Raw genomic sequence first — 25,997 nt, 5'->3', positions numbered from 1 at the left:
CCCTTTTTTTTTTTAGGTATTTGATAAAATTTTGAGCCTCACTTAGTCTGCTGATAAAAGCAACAGACAGACATAAAAAGTGCTTTTAGGTCTTAAATTGAAGTACTTGGAAATGACACTGACTTTCCTTGAAGATTACCAAGATAATAAATGTAACTTTGTATTAGCTTAGTGTTGCTTATTTTAATTCGTAGTGTTGCATTTAATTGCACTGAATTGTGATGCAGAGCAGACAATTATGCAGCATAAAATTACTCGTTTTCTCTCTTCCCACCAGGGATTTCTTCCAGAAAGCATGTTTGACCGTATTCTCACAGGGCCCGTCGTTCGAGAAGAAGTCAGCAGAAGAGGAAGACGGCCCAAGAGCGAAATTGCCAAGGCAGCGGCTGCAGCTACGCCAGCAGCAAACGTCCCAGTCGCCCCTTTGCTGACCAACGGGCTGCTCCCAGGGGTGGATCTCTCAACCCTGCAGGCCTTACAGCAAAACCTGCAAAATTTTCAGTCGTTACAGGTGACCACGGGTTTAATGGGGATTTCTGCTGGTCTGAACACAGCGGGTGACGCGAAAAACATGGCCGCTGTCTTTCCCATGTTGCTTTCAGGAATGGCTGGTTTACCAAATTTGCTAGGAATGCGAGGACTCCTAAGCAAGTCTACTGAACCGGCTTCCGAGGAGAAGAAAGGACAGGACCCCAGAGAGCTGGACGGAAAGAGAGAAAGGACAGAAAGCCCACATGCACATAATGGCGGAGAAAACTCCGTATCGGGTTCTCCTTCGACGTCCTCGGCGGCCAGCACCACGGCCAGCTCCTTAGCTCTTAACCCTTTACTGTTGTCCAATATACTTTACCCAGGAATGCTTCTCACGCCAGGCCTTAATCTCCACATCCCAGCTTTGTCCCAGTCGAATATTTTTGATGTACAGAACAGTGAAAATCATGGCACAGGCTTCACCAAGCCTCTGGGAGGAAAAGGAGAGAGTTCCAGGGTTGCAGATGAAGAAGGCAGCAAGGGGGGAACGGAGCCGAGCTCTCGCAACGGAAACAGCACAGACGAAGCTTCGGAGAAAGCAGAAGCTTCTTCCGGCTGTGACAGTATCTCCTCCTCTTCCTCCTCGTCGGAGGAGGAGTCAGACTCCAGCGATGAAGACTGATTTCCCCCCCAGACTGCACTTAAATTATAAACTGGTTTTCAATTTGTTCTTTCATTATTTTGTTGTAAATAACACAGTGTTGCGTGAGTGCATCAGTAATTTACTGACCGAATATTTCAGTATTGTTTAGGAGTGCAAACTGCTTTCAAAAAAAAAAAAAAAACATTTTGCATGTAATATTTTTTGAGGTTCCTTACTTCCTGAAATTCTGTGTACTATCAAATACACAATGGTGTAAAAACAAACAAAAAAAATTACAGGAAAAGGCATTATAATTTTGGGCCGGGGGGGGGAGTAATTTTTTTAAAAGAAAGCTTAGCAAGAGCTGTATATTTAATATATTTGCGGTGAACACAGTTCTTTATGCGCATTATTGATTTAATCTGAATATAGTTTTACAGCCTCCTTGACACTTATAATTTACAGATCAAAACTCAGCAATAATTTGGGCAGCTAATGAATGTCATGAAAGCTGTAGAATCTACATCACCATCCATTGCTTTAATTATATGGAAATGATCTGGTGTTATAATGCACTGTTGATATTCCCAGTTCAGGTACAACTGTGTTTGAAATAGAAAGTTTCCCATTCAGCCAATTAAATTGGCTACTTGTTACCTCAGCTGAGTTAGTTTAGAAAGTTTACATTGGTTTTTCTGCTTGTTTTCCTATATGCTTCGCTTTTTAAAAAGCGTCCTGTGTGAGTTAAATTTGGCAAGGGAAGTTATCATTACCAGTTGCACTCTTTTTACTATAAGCAAAGGGAAAGCTTTTATTTAAATTATCCCTTTCCTGTCTTCAGCAGCATGGGTACTGATTTTAAGTTTCGCTCCATCTACAGCATTCATGTTGTTGAGGAGCTGTATCCACATGTTGAAATAACTCAGAAGTGCCACACTAAACACTGCATACTTCACATATAAGGATTAGATCCTTGCAAAGTTATACTGTTTGCTTTGTTTGTCCAGGTTTCTATTTCGTGTTTGTCATGTAACCTCTTGTAGTTACTAGTTCATAATGGTAGGGAAATGTAGACATTTTAAAAATCTCTCACTTTTACAGATTATTTATATATATATATTATATATATATATACACACATGCACACACACACACATATATGCAGATATATATCTGTGTGTGTGTGTATGTGTGTGTGTATATATATATATATCCCCCAAAATCAAGTTTTAGGGTATATTGGATAATTTTAATAATGCTGAGTTGCCCTGTAACTTTTAAAGCACTTTTAATTATAATGTGAGGAAAGAATACCATGGAACCATGATATAAACAGTGTTTAAAAGCGTCTGTTTTAATATAAATCCTTAGAATCTTACTAGTAGAATTAATCTTAACATTTGAAGTGTGATAGGATTTATTTTATTATTATTTTTTTGCTGAAGCTGCTATTACTCTGACATGGTAGAATCATAGATTCACACCACATGATAGAACTGACTGAGATGAAGTGTGAGATTGTGTTAATCTCATTTGAGGTCCAAAATAGGCAAAAATGTTGATGGAATGGATAAAACGTACCGGCAGTATAGTCAATGACAAACCTCTTCAAAAGGGAATAATTTAACAAAAGCTGTATTTTGATATGGTTCTATTTGCTTGCTTGTACAGTAAACAAGACTGTGTTGTTTTTTTTACCAAATCTTTATCAATAAAAATAAAATTTGTACATGCAAAATCGTAACTCCCTTGGGTAGAAGGCAGTATTACATGTAATTTACACAATTATAAAAGTATCATTTGAATTGTGCTGGTTATTGTATTTCCCCCTCAGAATAGTACTTGTCTGGTCCTTCATACAGTGTCTTAGCAATAGTCGAAACATGTCATGAGGAAAGGGGTAGCAATTTTTCATCATGATTACTACATATTTAATATTTTGCCCTTTGTAATATAGCACTTTTGTTTCTTGTATGTATCCACAATATAGCCAAAGTTTTCCAAACACAATTGTTGACTTAGTCAATGAGTATTTCAACAATATCACTTTGTACCATCCCAACGTACCTGCCCCCCCAAAAGAAAATCCCCTAAGCATAATTTTTAATAAATTTATGAAATAAAGTATTTTCCTAATTATGGTGAAGTGAATTTACTTACCAGTCTAGTGATCTTTATCTATAATGCAGTTTTACAGTTTCAGCAGTATGGCTGATACAGATTTGAATATGAAGTAAAGATTGTTTTTAAATCAGTATCAGTTGAAAGAAGAGAAATACGTACTCTTGTCAGCTAAAACAATATGCAAGTGTGGCTGCACAACGAATTGTAAGAATCTTCATTAGAATTACATTAATACTGAAATTTCAGTACAAACATCCAGGATGGTGAAGAAGTGTATGTTGGTAGTGACTAAAATAACTTTAGTTGTTATTGCCTTGTATTCCTATTCCTTGTTTTGGGCTTCATGATCTGTCTTAGTCCTGTTTTTTTTTTTCCTTGAACATTTTGCAATATTTGCCAGTTGTGTTTTGTGTAGTCTGAATTTGCTTTCTTGTAGTTGAACAAGCGTCTTAAAAGTTATTTGTAATTTATTGAATTACTTTCTATGATGTTCTATAGAGCAAATGGAAGTTTAATTATTTTTTATTAAACATATTCTTTGACAACCCACGATGTTGGTCTCACTACATTGAAAATACCTTTTTGTGACACACCTTAGCTGTCACACAACAAAAATTGACAATGAGATAATTCTGCATTAATTTTGAAGGAATTAAATGTGGTCAACTCATGAATTATTGGAGGAAGTTCTTGACAAATCATGTTTGCAAATGCATGGCAAGTCACTTCAAAATGTGTATGTTCTGTAGGTTTCTAGTTACATACTTGAAATTTAGCTAAAGGGAACGCTTGGCTAAAAAACATCCAGAAATATATTAAAAATAATTGTGTGATCATGAAAATCAGATGGGCAACACCTGATTTTTTTATTCTAATGTCTAGATTTTACAACTCCCAGGATAACTGCCCTTTCCATTGGCCACATCGGCTGGGGCTGAAAAATTCCCAAGTTAGGGACATCTGGGAGACAGAACATTTAGTGAATATTGCATGCTAGGAAAAGCAGCTTTACCACTTGTATTAACTTAGTCTGCGGTGGACATCATGATGCTGCTCAAGGATCCTTTCATTCAAAACTTCCACCCTGGAGCATAATTTCAGAAAAAGGGTGAAACAGATGTAACAGGCAAGTCTGTAGATAAATAAATATGCAGTTGTACCATCTGTTGCATGACTGCATCCCATAGAGCAGGGGTAGGCAACCTTGGCTCTTGAGTTGAAGTCCACGAGTCATAAAAGAGCCAAGGTTGCCTAACCCCTGCCATAGGGGCAAAATATGCCTTGTATTAAAGCAGTACACCAGGTAGAGGAGAACACCAGTAGATATTTTTAACGTTTAATATGCCTAAATATAATAGCATCGTTTCGGCCATGGGGTTGGGGGTGGATTTAGCCTTGTTCTGCAACGGCTTGAGATTCCAGCAGCTTTTGATGCAGGGGAGGCAAGAACCAACTTTGCAGGCTACACTCAAATCAGGAGGAAGTTTTGCAGCCAGGTGCTTAGACTAGAACAGACCTGGAAGGGACCTTGAGGGTCGTTCTAGTCCAGCCCGCCGCGCAAGCAGAACTGCTTTTATTTCAAAGCATCCTTGAACTACATTGAGCAGCGTTTCGAACGACGTGTGGACTTCAACTCCCAGAACACCCCGCGAGATCCAAAAGGTCGACAAGACTCCAGAGTCTCCCAAGCCCCGCCTCCGAACAGCCCACGCCACGGCACAGGACTCCGCTGATTGGCTCGAACGGCCCACCTCCCCCCTAATGGGAGACACCGCGAGGGGCGGGGCCGGCGGCGGGAGGCAGGAACCGAGCTGCCCCCCACGCACACAAACAAGCCGTGGCGCAGGCGCAGTGCGGGCCTGGTCGCGCGAGCCCTTCCCCTCCATCCTCCTGTCTCGTCTTCTTTTCCCCTCAGAGGCGATGCTGGGCGGCGAGGAGAGCGGCCAGGCCGCTGCCGGAGGGGGCGCTCCCGTCGCCGCCGCTGCGGCCTCTCCCGCAACTGAGGCGGAGGCGCCGGCCTTGGCCGTCCCCGCTGCCCGCGACGTTGAGGAAAAAAAGGACGAGGAGGAAGACGACGAGGCGGAAGAGGAGGCGGCGGCGGCCGAGGCGGAGCGAGCCACCCGGCAGCGCTACGAGGAGCTGTGCAGCAGCCTCAACATGGACGAGCGCGCCCGAGCCGAGGCCTGGCTCAGCTACCAGAGTATGAGGAGGAACTACACCCTGGAGGTGGGGCCAAGGGCGGGGCGGGGCCGGGCCTGCGCGGTAGGGCCTGCGCGGTAGGCTGACCGGCCGTCGCCGCCGTCGCCGCCAGGGGGCAGCAAAGCCTCGCAGCGTCCTTCTCTCCTGTTAGGGAGGGGGACCCCCTGCAGGATGCCTCCGGAGCAATGCATGCCATTGACTGGCAAAATTTGTTTTATTTTATTTACTTATATCCTGCCTTTACTACTTTTGCAAGTAACTCAAGGCGGCAGACGTAGCCAATACGCTTTCCTCCTCCTATTTTCCCCACAACAACAACCCTGTGAGGTGGGTTGGGCTAAGAGAGAGAGAGAGAGGGACTGGCCCAAAGTCACCCTGCTGGCTTTGCTAGCTAAGGCGGGGCTAGAACTCCCAGTCTCCTGGTGATTGGCCTAAAGTCACCCGGCTGGCTTGGCTGGCTAAGGCGGGGCTAGAACTCCCAGTCTCCTGATGATTGGCCTAAAGTCACCCGGCTGGCTTTGCTAGCTAAAGTTGGGCTAGAACTCCCAGTCTCCTGGTGATTGGCCCAAAGTCACCCAGCTGGCTTTGCTGGCTAAGGCGGGGCTAGAACTCCCAGTCTCCTGGTGATTGGCCCAAAGTCACCCAGCTGGCTTTGCTGGCTAAGGCGGGGCTAGAACTCACAGTCTCCTGGTGATTGACCCAAAGACACACGACTGGCTTTGATAGCTAAGCCGGGCTAGAACTCCCAGAATGTCTGGAGTTGGTTGTGTTGCATCTCAAGGGGTGATTGTTTTGTTTTTATGAGTTTTATTATTGTGTTCTCAGAGAATATTACTTAATCATGCCATTTATTGTAAATTGAAATAAATAAATGCTCCCTTTAGCAAATTGTACCTCCAATACATCTGATAGAGCAGGGGTTCTCAACCTTGGCAACTTTAAGACTTGTGGACTTCAATTCCCAGAATTCCTCAGCCAGCTTTGCTAAGAATTCTGGGAGTTGAAGTCCACAAGTCTTAAAGTTGCCAAGGTTGAGAACCCCTGTGATAGAGAATAGTAAAGCATCGAAGAGACTAATGAATGAAATAAGAGGCCTTCAGTGCTGAAAGAAGGAAGGATGTATAAAAAAAACATGTACTCAGTGAGCAGTGAGAATGATGGATTTTAGCCTGAGGGTTTAAAGCTTGCATAATAGCTTTGGTAGAGTTATAAATCAGTTATACATCGTTCAAGCACTCAGTTGTGGAAGCACATGGTCTGCAGTTATGTGTTCAGAATACTGTAATTTTAAATACAGTATTTAATTTTTTAAATTGCCAAAAGATGCACCTGATCAGAAATCAGCTGTTTTTCCTGTTATTTGCCTAATCTGTATGAAAGGCAAGAGGTTTTTTTTTCTGTCTGCTTGGTGGTTTAGGCTGACAGGATATGTATCCTGATTAAATTATAGTATTGTTTGGCAAATGGATCTATATATTTGGCCATTTGATAAACAAACAAGCTGAAAGAAATACATTTCTTGGTAGACTAGTGTGAATGTTTTGGTTTTTTGAGTTGAATTGAGTGGGCTGAATTTCCACTGCAATTTACCAGGAGGAATATCATTCCGTAACCTTGAAATCTCCATCTGTGTCTCACAGAACATACAGGTAGTCCTCGACTTAAAACAGTTCATTTAGTGACTGTTCAAAGTAACTGAAAAAAACGGGCTTAGGACCATTTTTCGCACCTGCAACCGTGGCAGCATCCCCATGGTCACATGATCAAAATTCAGATGCTTAGCAACTGGTTCATCTTTATGGCAGTCTTAGTGTCCTGGGGTCACGTGATCCCTTTGGCGGCTTTCTGACAAGCAAAGTCAATGGGAAGCCATTGACTTAACAACTTTGTTACTCACTTAACTAACACAATGATTCACTTAACAACTGTGACAAGAAAAGTCGTAAAATGGGACAAAACTCAGTTAACAAATGTTTCACTTAACAACATAACTTTTGGGCTCCATTGTGGTCATAACTCGAGGATTACCTGTATATTGTTTTTAGCCTACTGCATTGTTACTTAATCCAGACTTTTATTATTCTGAACCTGAAGTTATTTTGATACAGCGTAGAGTTGACATTTTCAGTGGGAAGAGAGTAATAACACACTACATGCTGGAAAAACATTTGAAACAAAAAGGCCTATGCTTAAGCCATCATCAAATTCAAAGAGATAAATATTTCCTTTGAAATATAATTGTAGAGTTTAGAGAAATTCAGTGGCTATTATGTCAGTTCTGTTGGAACAGATTTAAACCAGATTGCTGGTTGCAAAAGTAATCTAGAGACATGTGGAATGTGAACCTTCTAAATCCTTTCTGAATATGTAAACTGGAGCTCACCAAGTACTACTACAGTTTCTGCATAGCTGAGATATTAGTCACTTGTTTCTCTGGATCAGCTTCTTCTTCCAATAGAACATGATAATTGATTGTTTTAAACTGAGCAAACTGTTTTAAAAATGTTCATAATAGTTAAGCTAAAGATAACTAATTAGTTTACATAGCTAATTCCCAGCCAGGAACAAATTTCTTGCAGTTGTATGATTTCGGAGATGGGTGAACTTATTTTACTGTTTTCAATTAACAGGGAAATGATTTGCACTGGTTAGCATGTTCGTTATACGTGGCTTGCAGGAAAGCCGTCCCAACAGTTAGCAGAGGGACTGTGGAAGGAAATTATGTGTCTTTAATAAGAATACTACGCTGTTCAGGACAAAGGTAACGTCTCTTCTAAAACGTTGTGAAGGGCTGAGATTGTCGAGTTTAGAAAGTCTGCTGCGGAACATTATATTTTGATTTTAACGTGTCAATTGCTGTGGTTACTAGTGAAATCTTGTCATACCTTAACACGTACTTCCTGATGGATAGAGAGCACTTTAATAGCCTACAGATAGTCCTCGACTTACGACTGAGCCAACATTTCTGTTGCTAAGTGAGACATTTGTTAAGTGAATCTTGCCCCATTTTATGGTCTCTCTTGCCGCCGTTGTTAAGTGAATCACTGCAGTGATTCATTGGCTCCCCCATTGACTTTGCTTCTCAGAAGGTCACAAAAGGGGATCGCAACCGTCATAAGTATGAGTCAGTTGCCAAGCGTCTGACTTTTGATCACATGACCACGGGGATGCTGCAACGGTTGTCAGTGTGAAAAATGGTCATAACTCACTTTTTTTCAGTGCCGTTGTAACTTCATACGGTCACTAACTGATCTGTTGGAGGTCGAGGACTATCTATACCCTTATTCTAGTTCCCCAGAAGTAATAGACGTGTGGAGACAGATAAATTAGAATCGGTGTTCTACAAAATGTTTTGGAATGTAAACATTACTTAAGCTTGAATTTCTGATAATTGCCAATGTCTTCAGTTTGATAGAATTTTTTAACAAGATGAAGAAATGGGAAGATATGGCAGACCTACCCTCCCAGTTCAGAGAACGTACCACGAGATTAGAAAGAAACTTTACAGTTTCTGCTGTTATTTTTAAGAAGTATGAACCCATTTTTCAGGACATCTTCAAGTACCCTCAGGATGACCAACCACGACAGCAGAGAGGGAGAAAACAAAGGTAGGTGTTCAAGTTGATCACTCAAGATTCCGCCGAGGAGATTTCATTTCTTATTCTTTGAGCATGAGCGAGTTCTTAGTCTTTATTAACTATTCCAGACTGATTGAAAGTGCAGATACCTCTCACTTATGGCCATTCATTCAGCAACCCAGGGCCTTCCCCACCTCTTCGGCACTCCATACTCTTTGTAACCACCACAACGGGCAGAGCCAAGAGTGTGTGGGTGCCTAGCTTAAGGACCACTATGATTTATGACCATAATTCTAGAGTCAAAGGTCGTAAGTGGGGGACCACCTGTAACCTATGTTTCCTTGACATATTCCGAACGTTATAGTTTTAAAACTATAACCATTTCTTTCTGATCTGGGGAATTTGTACTATATTGCAATTCATAGTTTATTTCTCCTTTATAACTTTTGTCCTTAGGAAATGTCCTTGCTGAATTAATCTGTACTAGCTCGTATTTCCACTGATCACTCTGCTATTACTCTACTAGGCTTGTAACTGATGATTACATGCTCATTAACAGCCTATTATCATTGCTTTATTTAATAAATACAAGAGCTACAATATCTGCACAAATAGTTCATTTTTTTTAGCCTAAAGGTTCCAGGCTGTCAGAATCCAATTATATTTCATCTCTAGTTATCAACTATAGAAAACCCCATTTCTGCCTTCTCTGGATTCTGTCATACAATGAAGGGAAGGGGGTGAGCAAAGGGGCTTTATGGCCCTCACTACAAAGGGACTGGATGTGGATATTACCAAAAGGACTAACCATAACAATGGGGCTATTACCTTTCATGTAGTTCTCTCTGAAGTCTCCCTCCGCAAGCAGTAAGGAAAAGGGGGTGGGAGTGTAATGCCTGCGACTGTCGGCTGTCGCTGGAAGAAGGGGGTGATTGGGTGGGGCTACTGGGGAACCCCTTAAAACCTTGAATGGGAGAGCTTGGACCCCAAGCCCTGTCTAGAACGCCTGCAACCATTTTCTCTTAATAAAGGATGTCTGTTGGAAGAATTATTCCAAGAGTTCTGTCTTCTTAAGATGCAAAGTGGGGTGGGTCTCTCAGATTATAAAGAGGAAATATGTATGTATGCCACTTCCGTGGTCCAGCCCGAATGTATATAAGCATCTTCTAGGGTGTACATTTTGAAATGTTTTATTAGATAATTGAAACATAATACTCTTCTTTCTTTTTCATGGCTACATTTCTAAAAAGGAGACAACCTTGCACAGTCTCTGAAGTTTTCCAGTTTTGCTGGGTGCTTTTTGTGTATGCAAAAGGTAAGAATGTTTTTTTTTTTCCTCATTGATCAGAATGTAAGAACAGTAATGCATTTGCCCCGAGGCAGGGTAGCAACCAGCCCATTATTTTTCTGCCTTGCTTTCAAAAAGATTGGGATAAGACATCTTTTGGAATAGGACAGATACGTAGATTTGATAAATTAGTAAAAGATCCATCTCGGTTTTATTTTTATTATCAGCATGAAATTTCTTCAGTATAAAATGTTTCTACGGTTTTATAGAAAAGGCTTATACCTGTTGCAAATTGTTACATTGACAAACGTGCACTTTACATGCCTTTGTATGCAAAATAAATATTCTGTGGACTTTTTCCTAAGTTTGTAGTGGTAAGTATTAGAAAAGAAACATGTCATATAATGCTGCAAAGCAGTTTCCTAGAAGTTTTAAGCATTAAAAACATCTCTTTACAATTTCAAGCCTTTTATTTAAATATCTTTGGGGGGGGGGAAACAGTGTAATAAGGTTTTGTTAAAGTTACTATCAGTAAAATTGATGTTCCAATTGTGTGAAACACAACATACCAATGCACAGTTAGAAAAATCTTTCCTCTCAGTTAAGAAAGAAATCCGAATAATATTAAGAAGGCTCACTGCTCTTGAGAAGGCCAGATCCTGAAGTTGAAACTCAAGGACTTTGGCCAGCTAATGAGAAGGAAGGACTCACTGGAGAAGGGCCTAATGCTGGGAAAGATGGAGGGCGAGAGAAGAAGGGGATGACAGAGAATGAGGTGGCTGGATGGAGTCACCGAAGCAGTAGGCGTGCGCTTAAATGGACTCCAGAAGATGGTAGAGGACAGGAAGGCCTGGAGGAACGTTGTCCATGGGGTTGCAATGGGTCGGACACGACTTCGCAACTAACAACAACAGAAGTCAGCACTGACTTGAAGGCATACACCCACACAAAAATTTACGGTAGAGGTTTCTGTCAGTGAGAAGCATAGAACTAACTATTTTTTTTCTGTTAATGCAACACAACACAAAAACAACACAAACCCACCTTATAAATAAGCCGTGCCTTAAAATGAGAAAAGTGACTTATGCTACTTGTAAGCCCAAGAATTCAAAATGTGATACACACGGGCTCAATTTGTTTCTGTTTCTTTTAGTTGGGGGAAGTGGTTTCTGCTCCCTTTATCATAGCAACCACACTTCAAAGGGCAAGTTTGGGCTTGTTTGAGTGATAGGCTTTCTGGCTTAAAGAAGGATATCACAGGTTCTTTTTTCTGCATGGAAAATCTGCAGATGCTTTGCCTGCTTTCCCGTGAAGGCACACGGTAGGAAAAATAGTAACATCCCATAAACCAGCTTTTAGCAATGTTGACTATTAATTTTGTATTCTTGTTTCCCCTTTTAAATAATATATTGTTATCTTCAGCTTGTCTAAATTTAGAACACGTGTTATTTGAAACCAGTATTACATAGATGTGATATTCTAGTGATGAAGGTAAAGTCTCCATTACTAGTTTGACTATTTATTTTGAACGGAAATAGGCTCACTTAAGAAGTGAAAGACTTCGTTTGAAGCTTCTGATGCTAAAAGAAAATAATTGTTACAGAATCTGGCTTTGTTCAAATTTACCGTATTAATGCTCTCCTCTCTGTATATCAAGGTCAGCGCATAACTCAATATTTGTGCATTAAATCATAATACTCATCCTAGCATTTTAATATATTTTTACAGCAGGTCTGAAACAAACCACAAACTAAAGAATTGATTAGATTTTGATTATGTAAGCATACGCTCTTAAGATGTCATCTGGTTATTGTTAAAAAATGTGCATCTGTAGTATGCAAATTTATTAATTTAGATTTTAAAAAATCAATTTCTGCTGAATACTATAATCTGTTTCCATATTGATTCTCACAGGCAATTTCCCTATGATCAGTGATGATTTGGTAAATTCATACCATCTCTTACTGTGCGTCCTTGATCTAGTCTACGGGAATTCTTTGCAGTGCCCTAATCGTAAGGAGATTCTGAATCCAGGTTTTAAGGGTAAATTTAATTACCTTTTTATTATGCTGCTCTCTGAGTATTATTATTTATTTTTAATTAACTTAAACCTTAAAATGTGGTCAGCAAAATGGTGTATAAATATTGTGCTAAAGGGTTCACCCATTTGGTTTCTTGCATTATCCAGTCATTTATTAAAGGTTTATCATAGAAAATCGTAGAATGCCATAGAGGAAAATTATTCATATTCAGATTTAACTAAGAGAAAACAAAATTGACCTAATGAGAGTAGAATAGAGTAGAGTAGAGTAGAGTAGAGTAGAATAGAATAGAATAGAATAGAATAGAATAGAATAGAATAGAATAGAATAGAATAGAATAGAATAGAATAGAATCAGAACAGGAATAGAATAGAATAGAATAGAATAGAATAGAATAGAATAGAATAGAATAGAATAGAATAGAATAGAATAGAATAGAATAGAATAAGAACAAGAATAGAATAGAATAGAATAGAATAGAATAGAATAGAATAGAATAGAATAGAATAGAATAGAATAGAATAGAATAGAATAGAATAGAATAGAATAGAATAGAGAAGGAACCTTGGAGGTCTTCTAGTCCAGCCCCCTGCTCAAGCAGGAGGATCTATACCATCTCAAACAGATGATTGTCCAGTCTCTTTTTAAAAACTTCTAGCAATGGAGACACCCATGATCTCTGGGGGTAAGCTGTTCTACTGGTTGATTGTCCTCATTGTCAAGAAGTTTCTCCTTAATTCCAGGTTGCTTCTCTCCTTGACCAGTTTCCAACCATTGTTGGAAGATGGTTTCATATTTTTAAAAGAACAACAGATCTTCCATACAACAGGAAATTGATTGTGGATTGGGGTTTTTTCTTTCTTTCTTTCCCATCTGAGCATTTAGAAAGGCAGAAAAATGTTTTTATTTCACTTTCTCTCATCCCCTTCCCACTTTAACCATTACAAAGGGCTGCCTGAAGATTTTCACAGTAAGGATTTTAAGCTCTCGTCTGAAGCCCCTTGCATCATTGAAAAACTCTGCTCCTTGCACGATGGCTTGGTTTTGGAAGCCAAGGGAATAAAAGAACATTTTTGGAAGCCCTATGTGAAAAAACTCTTTGAGAAAAAGGTATGTCATTGGATAACAATTTTAACCGATCTTCAGAATCGCTACAGCTCCGTTATTTATGGTTAAATTTAATTCCTTTTTTTTTTTTTTTTTTTTAGATTCTAAAGGGAAAAGAGGAAAACCTGACAGGTTTTTTGGATCCTGGAAACTTTACAGAAAGCTTGTAAGTACCATAAAACAATGATACTAGCAATTTCAGGATTTTCTGGGTACAAAGGATCCACTAGTCTATAGCTTCTATATCTCTCAGTCTCTGGCCATTCAGATTGGGTTTCGTAACTTTATGAAAGCTTATGAAAACTTTTAGCAATTGTTTGCAAACATTTGTACTTCGATCAGCCCTCGCCTTATTTATTTATGAGACTTATATACCGCTTTAAGTGCAAGCACTCTCTAAGTGGTGTACACCAGTAAGCAATGTATATCTATATATTTACATTGCCCCCAACAATCTGGGTCCTCAGTTTACCTACCCCGGAACGATGGAAGGCTGAGTCAACCTTGAGCCGATGAGATTTGAACTGCTGACCTGCTGAACACAGTCAGCTAAAGTGGCCTGCAGTACTGCACTCTAACTGCTGCGCCACCTCGGCTCAGTTCCATTCTTCATTCCAGTAAGGCTATCAACAAGGCCTATGAGGAATACATACTATCGGTTGGAAATCTAGATGAGAGGATCTTTCTTGGAGAAGATGCAGACGAGGAAATCGGAACTTTGCGGAGATGTTTAAACACAGCTTCGGAGATGGAAACGGCCGAAAGAGTACAAATGAAATACAATCTGCAGGAGCACTTTGAACGGGTGAGTACAAACACGGTCTGGTTTGAAGTTAACTCCGTGATGCTCAGCCTTATTTCAAGTTTCATCCAACCCAGAATCTAGGTCCCATCCAGGGGGGACAAAATGAAAAAGCTCGCTTATTCCAAAGAAGATGTTTTATCTGTTGACAAACATTCTAAACGTAGGTTATTAAAAATTTAAGGTTTAATTAGCAATAAAGGAAAATCTTTGTAGCTCAGGGTTGAAATGAGGAGTCCTTGGTGCTTTCTGAGATTGGTTGTTTTCTTGCAAAGGTTTCATTACTCAAACTAGGTATCATCGTATTGTTGTTACCTAGTTGGGTAATGAAATGTCTGCAGGAAAACAGCTAAGAGACCCCTTGAATTTTAATTAGCTTAACTTCCCATATATCTCACCAAGGGTACTCCTCAGTCTCATATCTTGATTAAGACTACTGGTCTGTCAGTTAATTGCTGTGTCTCTTTAAAGCAATCGTGGTGCCCCGTCTCACCCCAGATGACCCGAAACTATTGCCAATAGTTTAGCTCTGACCCTGGACTTCTTCTTTTTTCTTGTGCATTTTATAGGGGCATTGTTCAGTATAAATATATTAATAGAGGGAGTATTGGGTTAGAACATAGATCGGCAACCTGCAGCTCCGGAGCCACATGCGGCTCTTTGAGCCTTCCCCTGTGGCTCCCAGCCTCCTCTGCCATTTGCAGAGAGAAGACAGGGACAGAGAGAGGCACTTGCGCCTCCCTGCTTCTCTCTCTCTCTCTCTCTCTCTCTGTGTTTTGTTTGTGTGTGTGTGTGTATGTAAAAGAGAGTGGACTCACAGTGTTCTCCGAGGAGCTGAAAAGTCTCCTCCCTTTGCTGCATCTCTGCAGGAAGCAGGAAGGGCAGGAGAGAGCTAGCTAGCCCAGCTATGCTGACTCAGGAATTCTGGGAATTGAAGTCCATGAGTCATAAAAGAGCTGAGGTTGCCTACCCCTGAGCTTGTTGGAGAACAGCTTGAAGCCAGCTTGCCAGGTGAGCAGCAGATCGGAGGGGGGGGGGGAGAGAAAGAGAGAGAGGGAGGGAGAGAGAGAGAGGAAAGAGAGAGCGAAAGAAAGAGAGTGGGGGAAGAGGACTGGCAGGCCAAGGGCAGATAGAGAGAGAGGGAGGGTGAGAGAGAGACAGAGAGAGAGAGACCCTTTTGACATCTAAAATGAAGATAACATTGCATATATCCTTTTTTACCTTCATATATATGTATATGTGTATATATATATATATATATATATATATACACACATACATCATACATACACATATACACACACACGCACACACCTATAATAAAGGTAAAAAAGGATGTATGCAGTGGTATCTTCATTTTAGATATCAAAAGGGTTTTGCGGCTCCCGGTGTTTTGTTTTCGGTGGGAAACGGGTCCAAGTGTCTCTTTGAGTGTTTTGGGTTGCCTACCCCTGGGTTAGAAGAAGAGGCAAATTTCAGTCCCAATAAGCCTTGTTGGAGTTAATGTAGGTGGTTTTCTGAATCCAAATTTTAGCTGAAAGTACAGGAGCTTTCTTGAAACATCTTTCATGTTTGTATCTTTTGATTAGACAAAATCTTTTAGAATATCTACGCCTCTTACTGGCCGGAAATACATCAAGGATAGCGATCCTTACTTGAGCCCCATTTCCATCGCGACCCACTGCTTGACACGGCTTCACACAATGTTGGCAGGGCTGAAGAACGCCCCTAGTGAGAATCTGGAGCAAATTCTGAGGTCGGTAGAATCGCCCTCCATGCACTTCGCAGATTGGGGGCTATAAGATGGTTTCAAATTTGGGCAGTTGGCTGAAATATCTCAGGCTTTAGTTGGTGGAGTGGCACTCTTTTAAGAATTCCTTGTGATTCCAGGTGCTTTTTTTAAAAAAACCCCAAAGTGGCACCTATTCTTTAGAGATGTTCAGTGCATAATAAACAAATCAATTTGTGAAGACTGCATCATCATCATATGAAGTTAAACCTTCAACACTAAGCACAGGTTTCAGTTTCTTTTTGTGATAAATGCTTGGATAAAACATTGCCATTCTTTTTAAAAGCCTCCCGTATAAAACTACTGTATGCACACGAAGACATTTTACTTTCAAAAAATGGCAAATCTACGTTATTCGCTTCTTCATTGACAGGGCGTGTTCGAAGGATCCTTCTCTGTCGATTGCCAATAGAGTGAAAGAAATGTATGAAATTTATTTGCAAAAGGCGCCCTTTTGTGGAGAGTCTGGGAATTTCTCCAAAGGTGAGGACGTTGTCAATGCTGCAAATACTGTATATTCTTGCTTTGACAATATGCAAAACTGTCTGGTATTTACTGGGTTAATACATAGCTTAGAGTGGGCGGGGGGAGGGAAAGCCCGGGAAATAAAGAGGAAGTAAACTTTTGACCTTCACACTAATTGGATAATGTGACTTGTGACTGCAAGATAAGGGAGGGGTTTAGCAAGAAAAGACTGATGCCAGTGAGAGGAAGTCAGATTCTGGCATCACAACGTCCATGATGGTGACCGGCAATTTGTAGCTCTGTAATAAAGACTTTAGGAAACATGCCTGAAAGTTCTTTGAAGTGCTTCATTAGTCGGAACCCCTTGACAGACGTGATGTGCTATCTGTAAAAACACTTTTGCTATGTTTTGTGTTCCCAAAAGACTCTAGTTTTAGTATTAAACTAAGTATTTAGTTTAACATTTTTACTGGGTATGTTCTTACATCTAAGGGCAGTATAAGAATTATCATTTATTATCATTTATTAAATTTGGCCGCCCACCTTGCCAAAGAGTAACTCTGGGCAGCTTCCTATATATGTGTGTGTGTGAGATATAATGTATAATGGCAATTCTGTTTTGTTTTATTATGGGAAAACAGTGCTTATTTTATATGACACAATTATTTTCAGATTTTGTTGGTAAACACTTCCGTCTCGCTGAGGTCCTTTATTATAAGGTTTTGGAATCTGTCATAAAACAAGAAAAGAAAAGACTGGAAGAAGCTGACTTATCTGTAAGTATTGTCCAGTGATTTGCATAAATATTCTCTTTAAACAAAGAATCTACAGGAAAAGGCAACATAGAACACTTGAGTTCAGATGCAAAACTGTCCAAAATCTGATGCTTAACTACACCAATTTAATGCATTGAGCCTTCAGTTTATCCACTGCTTTCCACAGAAAAATCAACGAACACAATAATTTGACAAAGGGATAGTGTCAAGAGGGCCACTGTGATTTAACCAACTGTGGTGGAGATGAGAGTAAGAGATTCTACTTAGGGAGCCATCAGATAAAAGCAGAGAAGCCCACGGCTGAAAAACATGCAGGAAAAGAAACTTGGAAAAGTTCCACCCTGATCATCAGAAGGTTTAGAACACCATAATATGTAATCAGGACATTTTACTAAGCCTTTTCATTGTCCCCTTTCACTTAAGGCTGCTTTGTAGATGTTTCTTAATGGACGGATAGCATTGCACGTGCATTTTAAAACTATCTATCTATGTTTGGCAATTTAGGCACACGATAATGTTAGCAAGCAAGAAATTATCTGATTTTTTCTACTGAACTACCCTCTTTTTTTTCTAGGCCATCTTGGAGCACGATGTCTTTCATAAGTCTCTCATGGCCTGCTGCCTTGAAGTAATTATTTACTCCTACAAGGCGGTGGATAGCTTCCCGTTCATCACGGATGTATTTGATGTTCCTGCCTTCCACTTCTATAAGGTAAATCCTTTGAGTCGAGTGCTCTTAGCAAATTGGTGTAATTGCTGTCGAAGGCACAGGCAGTGGGAACAGAGGGGCATAGAGCGGCATACATCCGGCGTGAGAAATCAGGAACCAGGATGGAGTTTTGAAAATTACGCTGAGTTTATCCCATGCTGCCTATAGATGGGCTACCTGATCTACTAATGGTCAGGGAAAGTTGGCAGCAGATAAAAGTCACCTGACTTCGAGAGAGGCTGGACTTTGGGCTCTTAGAGATGCCAGACTCATGATGTGCTTGACCCCGCCCTCAAGCTCAGCCTGGTCATCTCCTGCAGTATGTTCCTCTATGGCAGGGGTAAGCAATTCAGGAATTCTGGGAGTTGAAGTCCACGAGTCATAAAAGAGCCGAGCTTGCTTACCCCTGCTCTATTCTGGACACACAGAAACCACAGCATGTGTGCTTCTCCAGTGCATAGAGACATTTGTACTAGCTCACCTCTGCATTTTACATAAATAGCCAAGCTCACAGGACAATTCTTTACTTGCTGCTTTCAGATACTAACCCTGCTCTAACATAGCATGTTGCCAGGCTTTGCACAGTGGCGCTTAAAATCTGCCATAAACTAGTCTTCTTGAGCACCTAGGTCGGGGGTAGGCAACCTCAGCTCTTTTATGACTCAGGAATTCTGGGAGTTGAAGTCCATGAGTCATAAAAGAGCCGAGGTTGCCTACCCCGATCTAGGTCATACTACAGCGCTCTATACTGTGATAGATTTAGTCTGCCATATGCTAGAGAGCCAGTTTGGTCTGATGGTTAAGGCACCAGGCTAGAAAGCAGGAGACGGTGAGTTCTAGTCCCACCTTAGCCATGAAAGCCAGCTGGGTGACTTTGAGCCAGACCCATTAAGCCCAACCCACCTCACAGGATTGTTGTTGTGGGGAAAATAGGACGAGGAAGGTGCGTTGGATATGTTCTCTGCCTTGAGTTATTTGTTAAAATAATACAGCAGGGTATAAATAAATAAAATGAAAATAAATATTAACCTTTAGGTTGCCCTATAACCATCTAATGATCAGGACTTTCCTTCTGCATTCACTTTGTTCTTTCTATGTACTTTTACCTTTGAGCTTTTTCTAATGATGGCTCTTGGACTGATGTATGTATTTTCTCTGCTTTTTAATTGACGGGCATCCTCATGCTGATCCGTGTCTGTGATAAAGACTTGACTTGATATGTTATTGATCAGGTTATAGAGATCCTAATCAGAGCAGAAGAGGGCCTTTCCAGGGAGGTGGTGAAGCATCTCAATCACATTGAAGAACAGATTTTGGAGAGTCTGGCGTGGAAAATGGAATCTCCACTCTGGGGCAAAATAAAAGAAAATGAAAATAAAGTCCCTACCTGTGAAGAGGTAAAAGACAAGGGTTCTTTTCTTTTGCTTCCTTGTTCACTAGCACAAAGATTCATTTTTTTTTTTAAAGTAGAAAAGTCCTAAAGACTTGGAGCGGTGGGAATTCTTAGGCAGCAATATCTAAATACCTATAATATCGTGATGAAATATTTTGTGCTTTCAGGTAATGCCACCTCAATATTTTGAAAGATCAAATGGCAACAGCGTGGCTGGTTCCCCTTTAACTCCGAGGAGATTAAGTGAAGTTCGTGCTGAAAGTGGAACGCAGGGGAAAGGTAAGCCTTTCCAGATTTACAGAAGATTACCGGTAGAGGCAGAAATGGCAAATCCTGAAGGTTGAAGCCCAGTGTGTAAAAACATTACAAGCTTATCTTTAAAATTATCCTGTTTTGAAAAAATGTACATTATTAATACAGGTAGGCTTACAACAACTGAGCCCCAGATTACAGTTGTGAATCCTCACAGTTGTAAATTGAGGCACCTACATGGCCCTAACCTTGACCCTACATAACCAGAAGTAAATTTGGGGGCTTTTTTCACAGTGGTTATTAAGCTAACCCAGGGGTAGGCAACCTTGGCTCTTTTGTGACTCGTGGATTTCAACTTCCAGAATTCCTGAGCCAACGTGGCTCAGCTTGGAAACCTCTCCCTTTCCCCTCAGCATGGCTGGCTCAGGAATTCTGGGAGTTGAAGTCCACGAGTCATAAAAGAGCCAAGGTTGCCTACCTCTGGCCTAGGTCTAGGCTGCTTTCTGACTCATGGACTTCAACTCCCAGAATTCCTCAGCCAGCATGGCTCAGTTTGGAAACCTCTCCCTTTCCCCTCAGCATGGCTGGCTCAGGAATTCTGGGAGTTGAAGTCCACGAGTCATAAAAGAGCCAAGGTTGCCTACCCCTGAGCTAAAACATTCATATATTTTTTTTGCCAGAAATCGGCAGAAAAACACCACAAGTCGCAGTTATACGACTGCAAGAATGCCACAACAGCTCCTAAACTGACTTCCTTGACATGCGGCCATAGGACCACCTTTGGGGGGGGGAGAAAGGGGGGGGAGTAGCTGTTCCAGTGGTCAGTGTAATTTGAATTTGAATAGTTGTAAAACAAGTGATTATTAAGCGAGGTCTACCTGCAAAAAACACACATCTTTTTGACGTGGCCTCTGAGCTAATGATCACGATTATCACTATTAACTTGTATGTACACTGAGAGCTTACGCACCAGAAACAGATTCCTTATGTGTCCAACCACACTTGGCCAATAAAGATAAAGAATAAAGAAGTTAAAAAGTGGCACTAAGTCTCAAGAGGGAACTGCCATTTACTGCCTCCCTCCTATGACACGTCCAGGTATACTTCCTTTCTTTAATCTTCCTATTCAATCGCTTAATCCAGGGCGTTTCAACCTTTTCACCCCTTGTACCACTTTTAGGATATGGCAGCATCCGAGTACCACCAGTGGCCTAGCAAGGAGTCAAAAACTTGATAACCAAAAAAAAAAAGGAAAAAGTGATAAAAGTACAGGTAGTCCTCGACTTACAACAGTTCGCTTAGTGACTGTTTGAAGTTACAATGGCACTGAAAAAAGTGCCCCCCAAGCCACAGCCGAGCAAGGCACCTGCCTGCCCACCTGGCGGCGCTCTTCCTCTTGTCCGAGGTTTTCATTGTTGTGAACATTTCTGTTGAGGATTGGCAGCAGGGGAGGTGTTTGGTTTTTATTCCCCTCTTCTGCTGGGTGGTTGCAGCAGGTTTTGGTCCCTTCACATGACCCTGGGACACTGTGACCGTCATAAATATGAATCGGTTGCCAAGCATCTGAATGTAAATCACAAGACCCTGGAGAGGCTGCAACATTCCAGCTGATCGGCGCTTCTTCTGGGCTCAGCAGAAGCACCAGGATCAGCGCTGAGCTCCAGCTGGAGCCTGGCGCTGATTCTGGCACTTCCACTGAGCCCTGACAGCCCCAAAGAAGCGCCGATCAGCTGGAAAGCGGCACTGATCCTGGTGCTTCCGCTGAGCCCTGGCAGCCCTGCAGCTCCAGCCGTCTCTCGCTCAGGCCTGTGCGGTGCTGCCACCGGTTCAGCTCATTCCCCTCCCCCGCTACCACTTTTCCAGGATGGTCGCGTACCACCTGCCAGATGCCAATGGACCACAGGTGCTACTTGTACCACTGGTTGGAAAGCCCTGGCTTAATCTTCCTATTCAGTCGCACAATCATCCAGCACGGGGCCCAGAGACAGGAGGTTTCCAGCCCTTTCAAATGGTGAACTGTCGCACACTTGCTCTGCTCTGCGTCTTGACTCCGGCACGTCTGAAGAGCTCAGTGGATTTGAGCCCTTCCAGATCGCCCTTCATTCCTTTTCCCAGCTAACATCACGTCTGCTTTTCTCTCCCCGACCCCACCCTCCCACCGCCTTTCCCTTGGGAACCTCTGCAGGCGTTTCCTTTTCTCCAGCCACCCTCCACGAACGGTACGGCTCCCCCACCGGCAATCCGACTAGGAGGAGGCTGTTTGTCGATAGTGACACCTCCGGCGAGGCCCCCCGGACCCCGGTGAGGCTCTGCCAGCCGCCTGTGATCAGCACCGTGCCTGTACAGAACGTCTCCTCCGAAACCATCCCTGTCACTCCGGTGCCTGGGCAGACTTTGGTAACCGTGGCAACCGCCACCGTGACCGCCAATAACGGGCAGACGGTTACCATACCGGTGCAAGGTGAGCTGGAGCGGTGCACGGCTCCTTAAACCACGGTAGAGCTGGTGGCTGAGGGAGGACCCCCCATAACATCTATAGCAGTGGTGGCGAACCTATGGCACGGGTGGCAGAGGCGGCACTCGGAGCCCTCTCTGTGGGCACACGCACCGTCTCCCCAGCCCCGCCTCTTCCCCTCCTCACCAGCAGCCCCCCTCCCCAGAGAGTTGCCCCTGGGCGTGGTGCTGGGCAGCGGGGACAAGACTCTGCCCTTGTGCCCTGATGCTGCGGGGCATGGGTGGAGGGCGTGGCTGCCATGGCGCTGCTGGGCTGCCTGGGTGATCTGTGGCGGGCTGTCGAGGTGGTGGGTGGCCCGGCAGGCAGGGCGGAGCGGGGACGGGGGTCAGGGGGGCAGTTTTGGGGCACTCGGTCTCTAAAAGGTTGGCCATCACTGATCTTCCGACGTCAAATTGGGGAGTTTTATATATTATCCACTTCCTTTGACAGGCATTGCCAATGAAAATGGCAGCATAACGTTCATCCCGGTCCAGGTGGTGGGTGGACAGGCTCAGTCCCTGGCTAGCTCCATTCCCCCTCTCAGTGCGCAGGCCCTGGCTGGCACACTGGGTTCTCAGCAGATGACTGGCGCCACCCTCCAGCTGCAAGGCCAGCTCCAGCCGGCTGCCCCTCCTGGAGAACGGCGACAAAAGCAGCAGATCAGCAGGTGCCGAAAAGCCAGCTCTCTCTCCCTCTTCTTTAGAAAGGTACGTCGACCCTGGGAAAGAGACAGTTTGCTCTAGTGCAGTGTTTCCCAAACTTGACAATTTTAAGGCATGTGGAGTTCAACTCCCAGAATTCCACAGCTAGCATTGCTGGCTGTGGAATTCTGGGAGTTGAAGTCCACATGCCTTAAAATTGTCTAGTTTGGGAAACACTGCTCTAGTGGTTCAGGTGCTGGCCTAGAAAACCGGGAGGCGGTGAGTTTTAGTCCTGCCTTAGGCACAAAAGCCAGCTGGGTGGCTTTGGGCTACTCACTCTCTCTTGGTCCAACCCACCTCACAGGGTTGTTGCTGTGAGGAGAGGAGGAGGAGGAGGAAGGAGTATTAAGTAGGTTTATTGCCTTGAGTTATTTACGAAAAACAATCAAGTCAAGGCAATAAAATAATAAATAAAAATAAATACCATAAGCCCAGTCAAGGAACCACCAAGACATGCCCACCAACATTGACGGGGTGAGCCATTAGTATATAAAATGAGAGCAAATCCCCCTCCCTTCTAGCCCTGATGATGTTACCTAGTTTGGTCATGAAATGTCTGCAAGGAAAAAACTAAGCTTGGAGAACATGAAGGACCCCACAGTCCTCTCCTCCACCACAAACCCCAATTCCCTTCTAGCCCTGATGATGTTACCTAGCTGGGTCATGAAACATCTGCAAGAAAGCAAGCTGCGAGAGCACCAAGGACCCCTCATTTCAACCCTGAGCTGCAAATAGTCTCTTGTGCTGGTAAAAATAGATCAACGGATATGTCACTTTATGATGTTTTCCCAGGAAGACTCATCTCCCTGTCTCTTCCGGAATGCTGAACTTCTGTGAAGCATTTTCATAATTTGCTTTTTCATTCCGAGGTGAAACACATCATTCTGCGAAGAAATAGTTACGTCTTCTGGCTCTGACAGTATTTCCTGGCTTCAACAGGTATTTTATTTAGCAAGTATTCGTCTGCGGGATCTCTGCATCAGACTGGATATTTCCGATGAGCTGAGGAAGAAAATCTGGACCTGCTTTGAATTTTCACTGGTACAATGCGCGGAGCTCATGATGGACCGACATCTAGATCAGCTGTTAATGTGTGCCATTTATGTCATTGCCAAGGTAAAGCTTCACAAATTCCATTTAACTTGTCAGGTAAAAAAATACCTAGCGCTAATTAAAGTGCTAACGTGTCAGCTAATGGACGCCTTTGCATTCTAGGTTACAAAAGAAGACACGTCGTTTCAGAACATCATGCGCCACTACCGAATGCAGCCACAGGCCAAAAGCCACGTGAGAACAGTTTCTTTGTTCCTGTATTCATGCTGCATCCAGTGGTTTTATGGGACTTTCTTTTCTTCTTCAGTCCAAGTACTTTCAGCCTTAAGACGGGAAATTCCAGATATTGGCATAGTGTTCAAGATTAGCACTCAGTTCTGTTAAAAGGAGGTCAGATATGTCCAATCCTACCTCGTGAAAAAAAGAGCCTTCCGTAAAACGACTATGAAATGCGTCTCAGATTGATGCCACTTTTAGACCTGCAGGGGTTCCATCTAGCGGGGCTTGGCGTTGTCTTTGAAAAGTATCACAAGAATAACCCTCCCGTTGAAAGCTTATTTTTTTATGCAGCCAGGCCATTTTCTCTTCTGAAATAATTTTGCCTTTTTTTTTTTTTTTAAGGTGTACCGTAGTGTGTTGATTAAAGGCAGAAGACGAAGGAATTCTGGCACCAGCGACACAAACAACCCGCAGGCTTCCCCAGTGGAGAAAAATAAGGACCGAAGTAAGTGAATGTAGTTAGTAGAACACTCGAAGGAGTATTGAGTGAACCCGGATGGAAAATTCTGACAGTTACTCATCAGACTTTATACTGTGGGTAAATATTTAACCGTTTTACGGCCCAAGGTGTTATCAAGGGTAGATTTAGTGCTTAGTCAAAACACCTCCGTTCCTGGGTATAGAAGTCATGTCAAAAAGTACATTTGGAAAAAGGGACCTTGTTGTTGTGATTCCGTGCCAGCCTATGCTCCCCACAGCTGAGTCGGAGGAATCTGAGGAGGAGGTGGAGGAGGCATTTGAAGGGCCATCAGAGCCAGAGGAAGGCTCTGAAGTACAGGACTCACAGTTGGATGCAGAGTCTGGGCCCTCCAGTCATGTTTCTGATGAAGCTCAGCTGTGCGAGGAGCGTGAGTCAGACTTGGAGGAATCACAGCAGATGGACTTGCTAATTGACGCACGCAGGTGGCGTCAATTAGCCAGAGTAAGGCAACAGAGGTCAATGAGGCACCTCCAAAGTAAGAAGAAACGGCAAGGAGAGGCACTGCCTCAGGACTGCTAAATAAAGGGAGGAGGTGTGGGTGGTGCTGGTTGCTGAAGGCAACCCTTTGAAAACTGCGTTTTGGAATCTTGATTTGTGACTTCTCTTATGATTTGGCGTCTGCTTTTCATTGTGTTCTTTTGGACTTGAATTTGTTGCATTTGACAGGTTTGTCAACACAATTAAAGGGGTTTTTGTTTGCAAGTCTCCAGCCTATTGTAGTAGCAGGGGTTTTGTCCTTGTGAAGAGAACAAGGACGACAATAGGCTGGAACAGAACACTTGTTTGCTGAACCTTCGGGAACACAACACATCAATTTCAGACAAAGGCCACGAGCGAAAGGAACTGAGCTTCATCAGGACATCGCTGACGAAGACTTAGCAGAAAGAAGATAAATCCCTGCGGGATATTTTTAAGAAAGAAGAATATTTTTTATTCGTTTCTTTATTTGTATCCCGCCTTTATTATTTTTGCCAATACCTCCAAGGTGGCAAACATATCCAATACACCTCCCTCCTCCTATTGTCTCCACAACAACCCTGTGAGGGAGTTGGACTGAGATTGACTGGCCCAGAGGCACCAAGCTCGCTTTCATGCCTAAGGCTGGACTAGAATTCACAGTCTCCTGGTGATTGGCCAAAGTCACCTGGCCAGATTTCCTGCCGTAAGGGGAACAAGAACTCGCCTCCTGGTGATTGGCCCAAAGTCACCCAGCTGGCTTTCATGGCTAAGGAGGGACTAGACCTCCCAGTCTCCTGGAGACTGGCCCAAAGACGTAGGGTCTACCACAGTGTTTCTCAACCTTGACTATTTTAAGGCATGTGGACTTCAACTCCCAGAATTCCACAACCAG

General features: G+C 42.7%; 2 protein-coding genes across 12 annotated transcripts in view; both read left to right on the top strand.

Annotated features, from left to right (window-relative positions):
- The window catches only part of CHD9 (chromodomain helicase DNA binding protein 9), a 49,402-nt gene extending 45,615 nt beyond the window's left edge, over positions 1 to 3,787 (top strand). For 5 of the 6 annotated variants that reach the window (XM_039352408.1, XM_039352407.1, XM_039352412.1 and 2 more), the window contains one exon: positions 278 to 3,787. In XM_039352408.1, coding sequence (XP_039208342.1) covers positions 278 to 1,153 — 876 coding nt within the window. In that variant the 3' untranslated portion in view covers positions 1,154 to 3,787. The remainder of the gene's footprint in view (positions 1 to 277) is intronic. The other variant, XM_039352410.1, reaches the window with a different exon arrangement.
- A 1,378-nt stretch (positions 3,788 to 5,165) lies between these two features.
- RBL2 (RB transcriptional corepressor like 2) overlaps positions 5,166 to 25,997 on the top strand; it is a 31,563-nt gene continuing 10,731 nt past the window's right edge. For 3 of the 6 annotated variants that reach the window (XR_005557791.1, XR_005557790.1, XM_039352397.1), the window contains exons 1-19: positions 5,295 to 5,464; positions 8,068 to 8,198; positions 8,845 to 9,045; positions 10,266 to 10,330; positions 12,218 to 12,346; positions 13,295 to 13,455; positions 13,554 to 13,618; positions 14,053 to 14,257; positions 15,844 to 16,010; positions 16,417 to 16,526; positions 17,181 to 17,284; positions 17,859 to 17,996; positions 19,226 to 19,390; positions 19,554 to 19,665; positions 21,824 to 22,099; positions 22,583 to 22,839; positions 23,773 to 23,949; positions 24,049 to 24,120; positions 24,508 to 24,610. Coding sequence is in view for 4 of the 6 variants with exons in the window: in XM_039352397.1 (XP_039208331.1) it covers positions 5,396 to 5,464; positions 8,068 to 8,198; positions 8,845 to 9,045; positions 10,266 to 10,330; positions 12,218 to 12,346; positions 13,295 to 13,455; positions 13,554 to 13,618; positions 14,053 to 14,257; positions 15,844 to 16,010; positions 16,417 to 16,526; positions 17,181 to 17,284; positions 17,859 to 17,996; positions 19,226 to 19,390; positions 19,554 to 19,665; positions 21,824 to 22,099; positions 22,583 to 22,839; positions 23,773 to 23,949; positions 24,049 to 24,120; positions 24,508 to 24,610 (2,707 nt within the window). In the remaining 2 variants the exon portion in view is untranslated. Of the gene's footprint in view, positions 5,465 to 8,065; positions 8,199 to 8,844; positions 9,046 to 10,265; positions 10,331 to 12,217; positions 12,347 to 13,294; positions 13,456 to 13,553; positions 13,619 to 14,052; positions 14,258 to 15,843; positions 16,011 to 16,416; positions 16,527 to 17,180; positions 17,285 to 17,858; positions 17,997 to 19,225; positions 19,391 to 19,553; positions 19,666 to 21,823; positions 22,100 to 22,582; positions 22,840 to 23,772; positions 23,950 to 24,048; positions 24,121 to 24,507; positions 24,611 to 25,997 lie in introns of those variants that run through there. The other 3 variants (XM_039352400.1, XM_039352398.1, XM_039352401.1) reach the window with 3 other exon arrangements.

Source organism: Crotalus tigris, unplaced genomic scaffold (genome assembly GCF_016545835.1).
Source record: "Crotalus tigris isolate CLP2741 ecotype Arizona unplaced genomic scaffold, ASM1654583v1 scf7180000018432.44079421565:4894166, whole genome shotgun sequence".
Taxonomy (NCBI): Eukaryota; Metazoa; Chordata; class Lepidosauria; order Squamata; family Viperidae; genus Crotalus; species Crotalus tigris.
The sequence above is the reverse complement of the archived record's forward strand: the minus strand, read 5'-3'. Positions and strand labels throughout refer to the sequence as shown.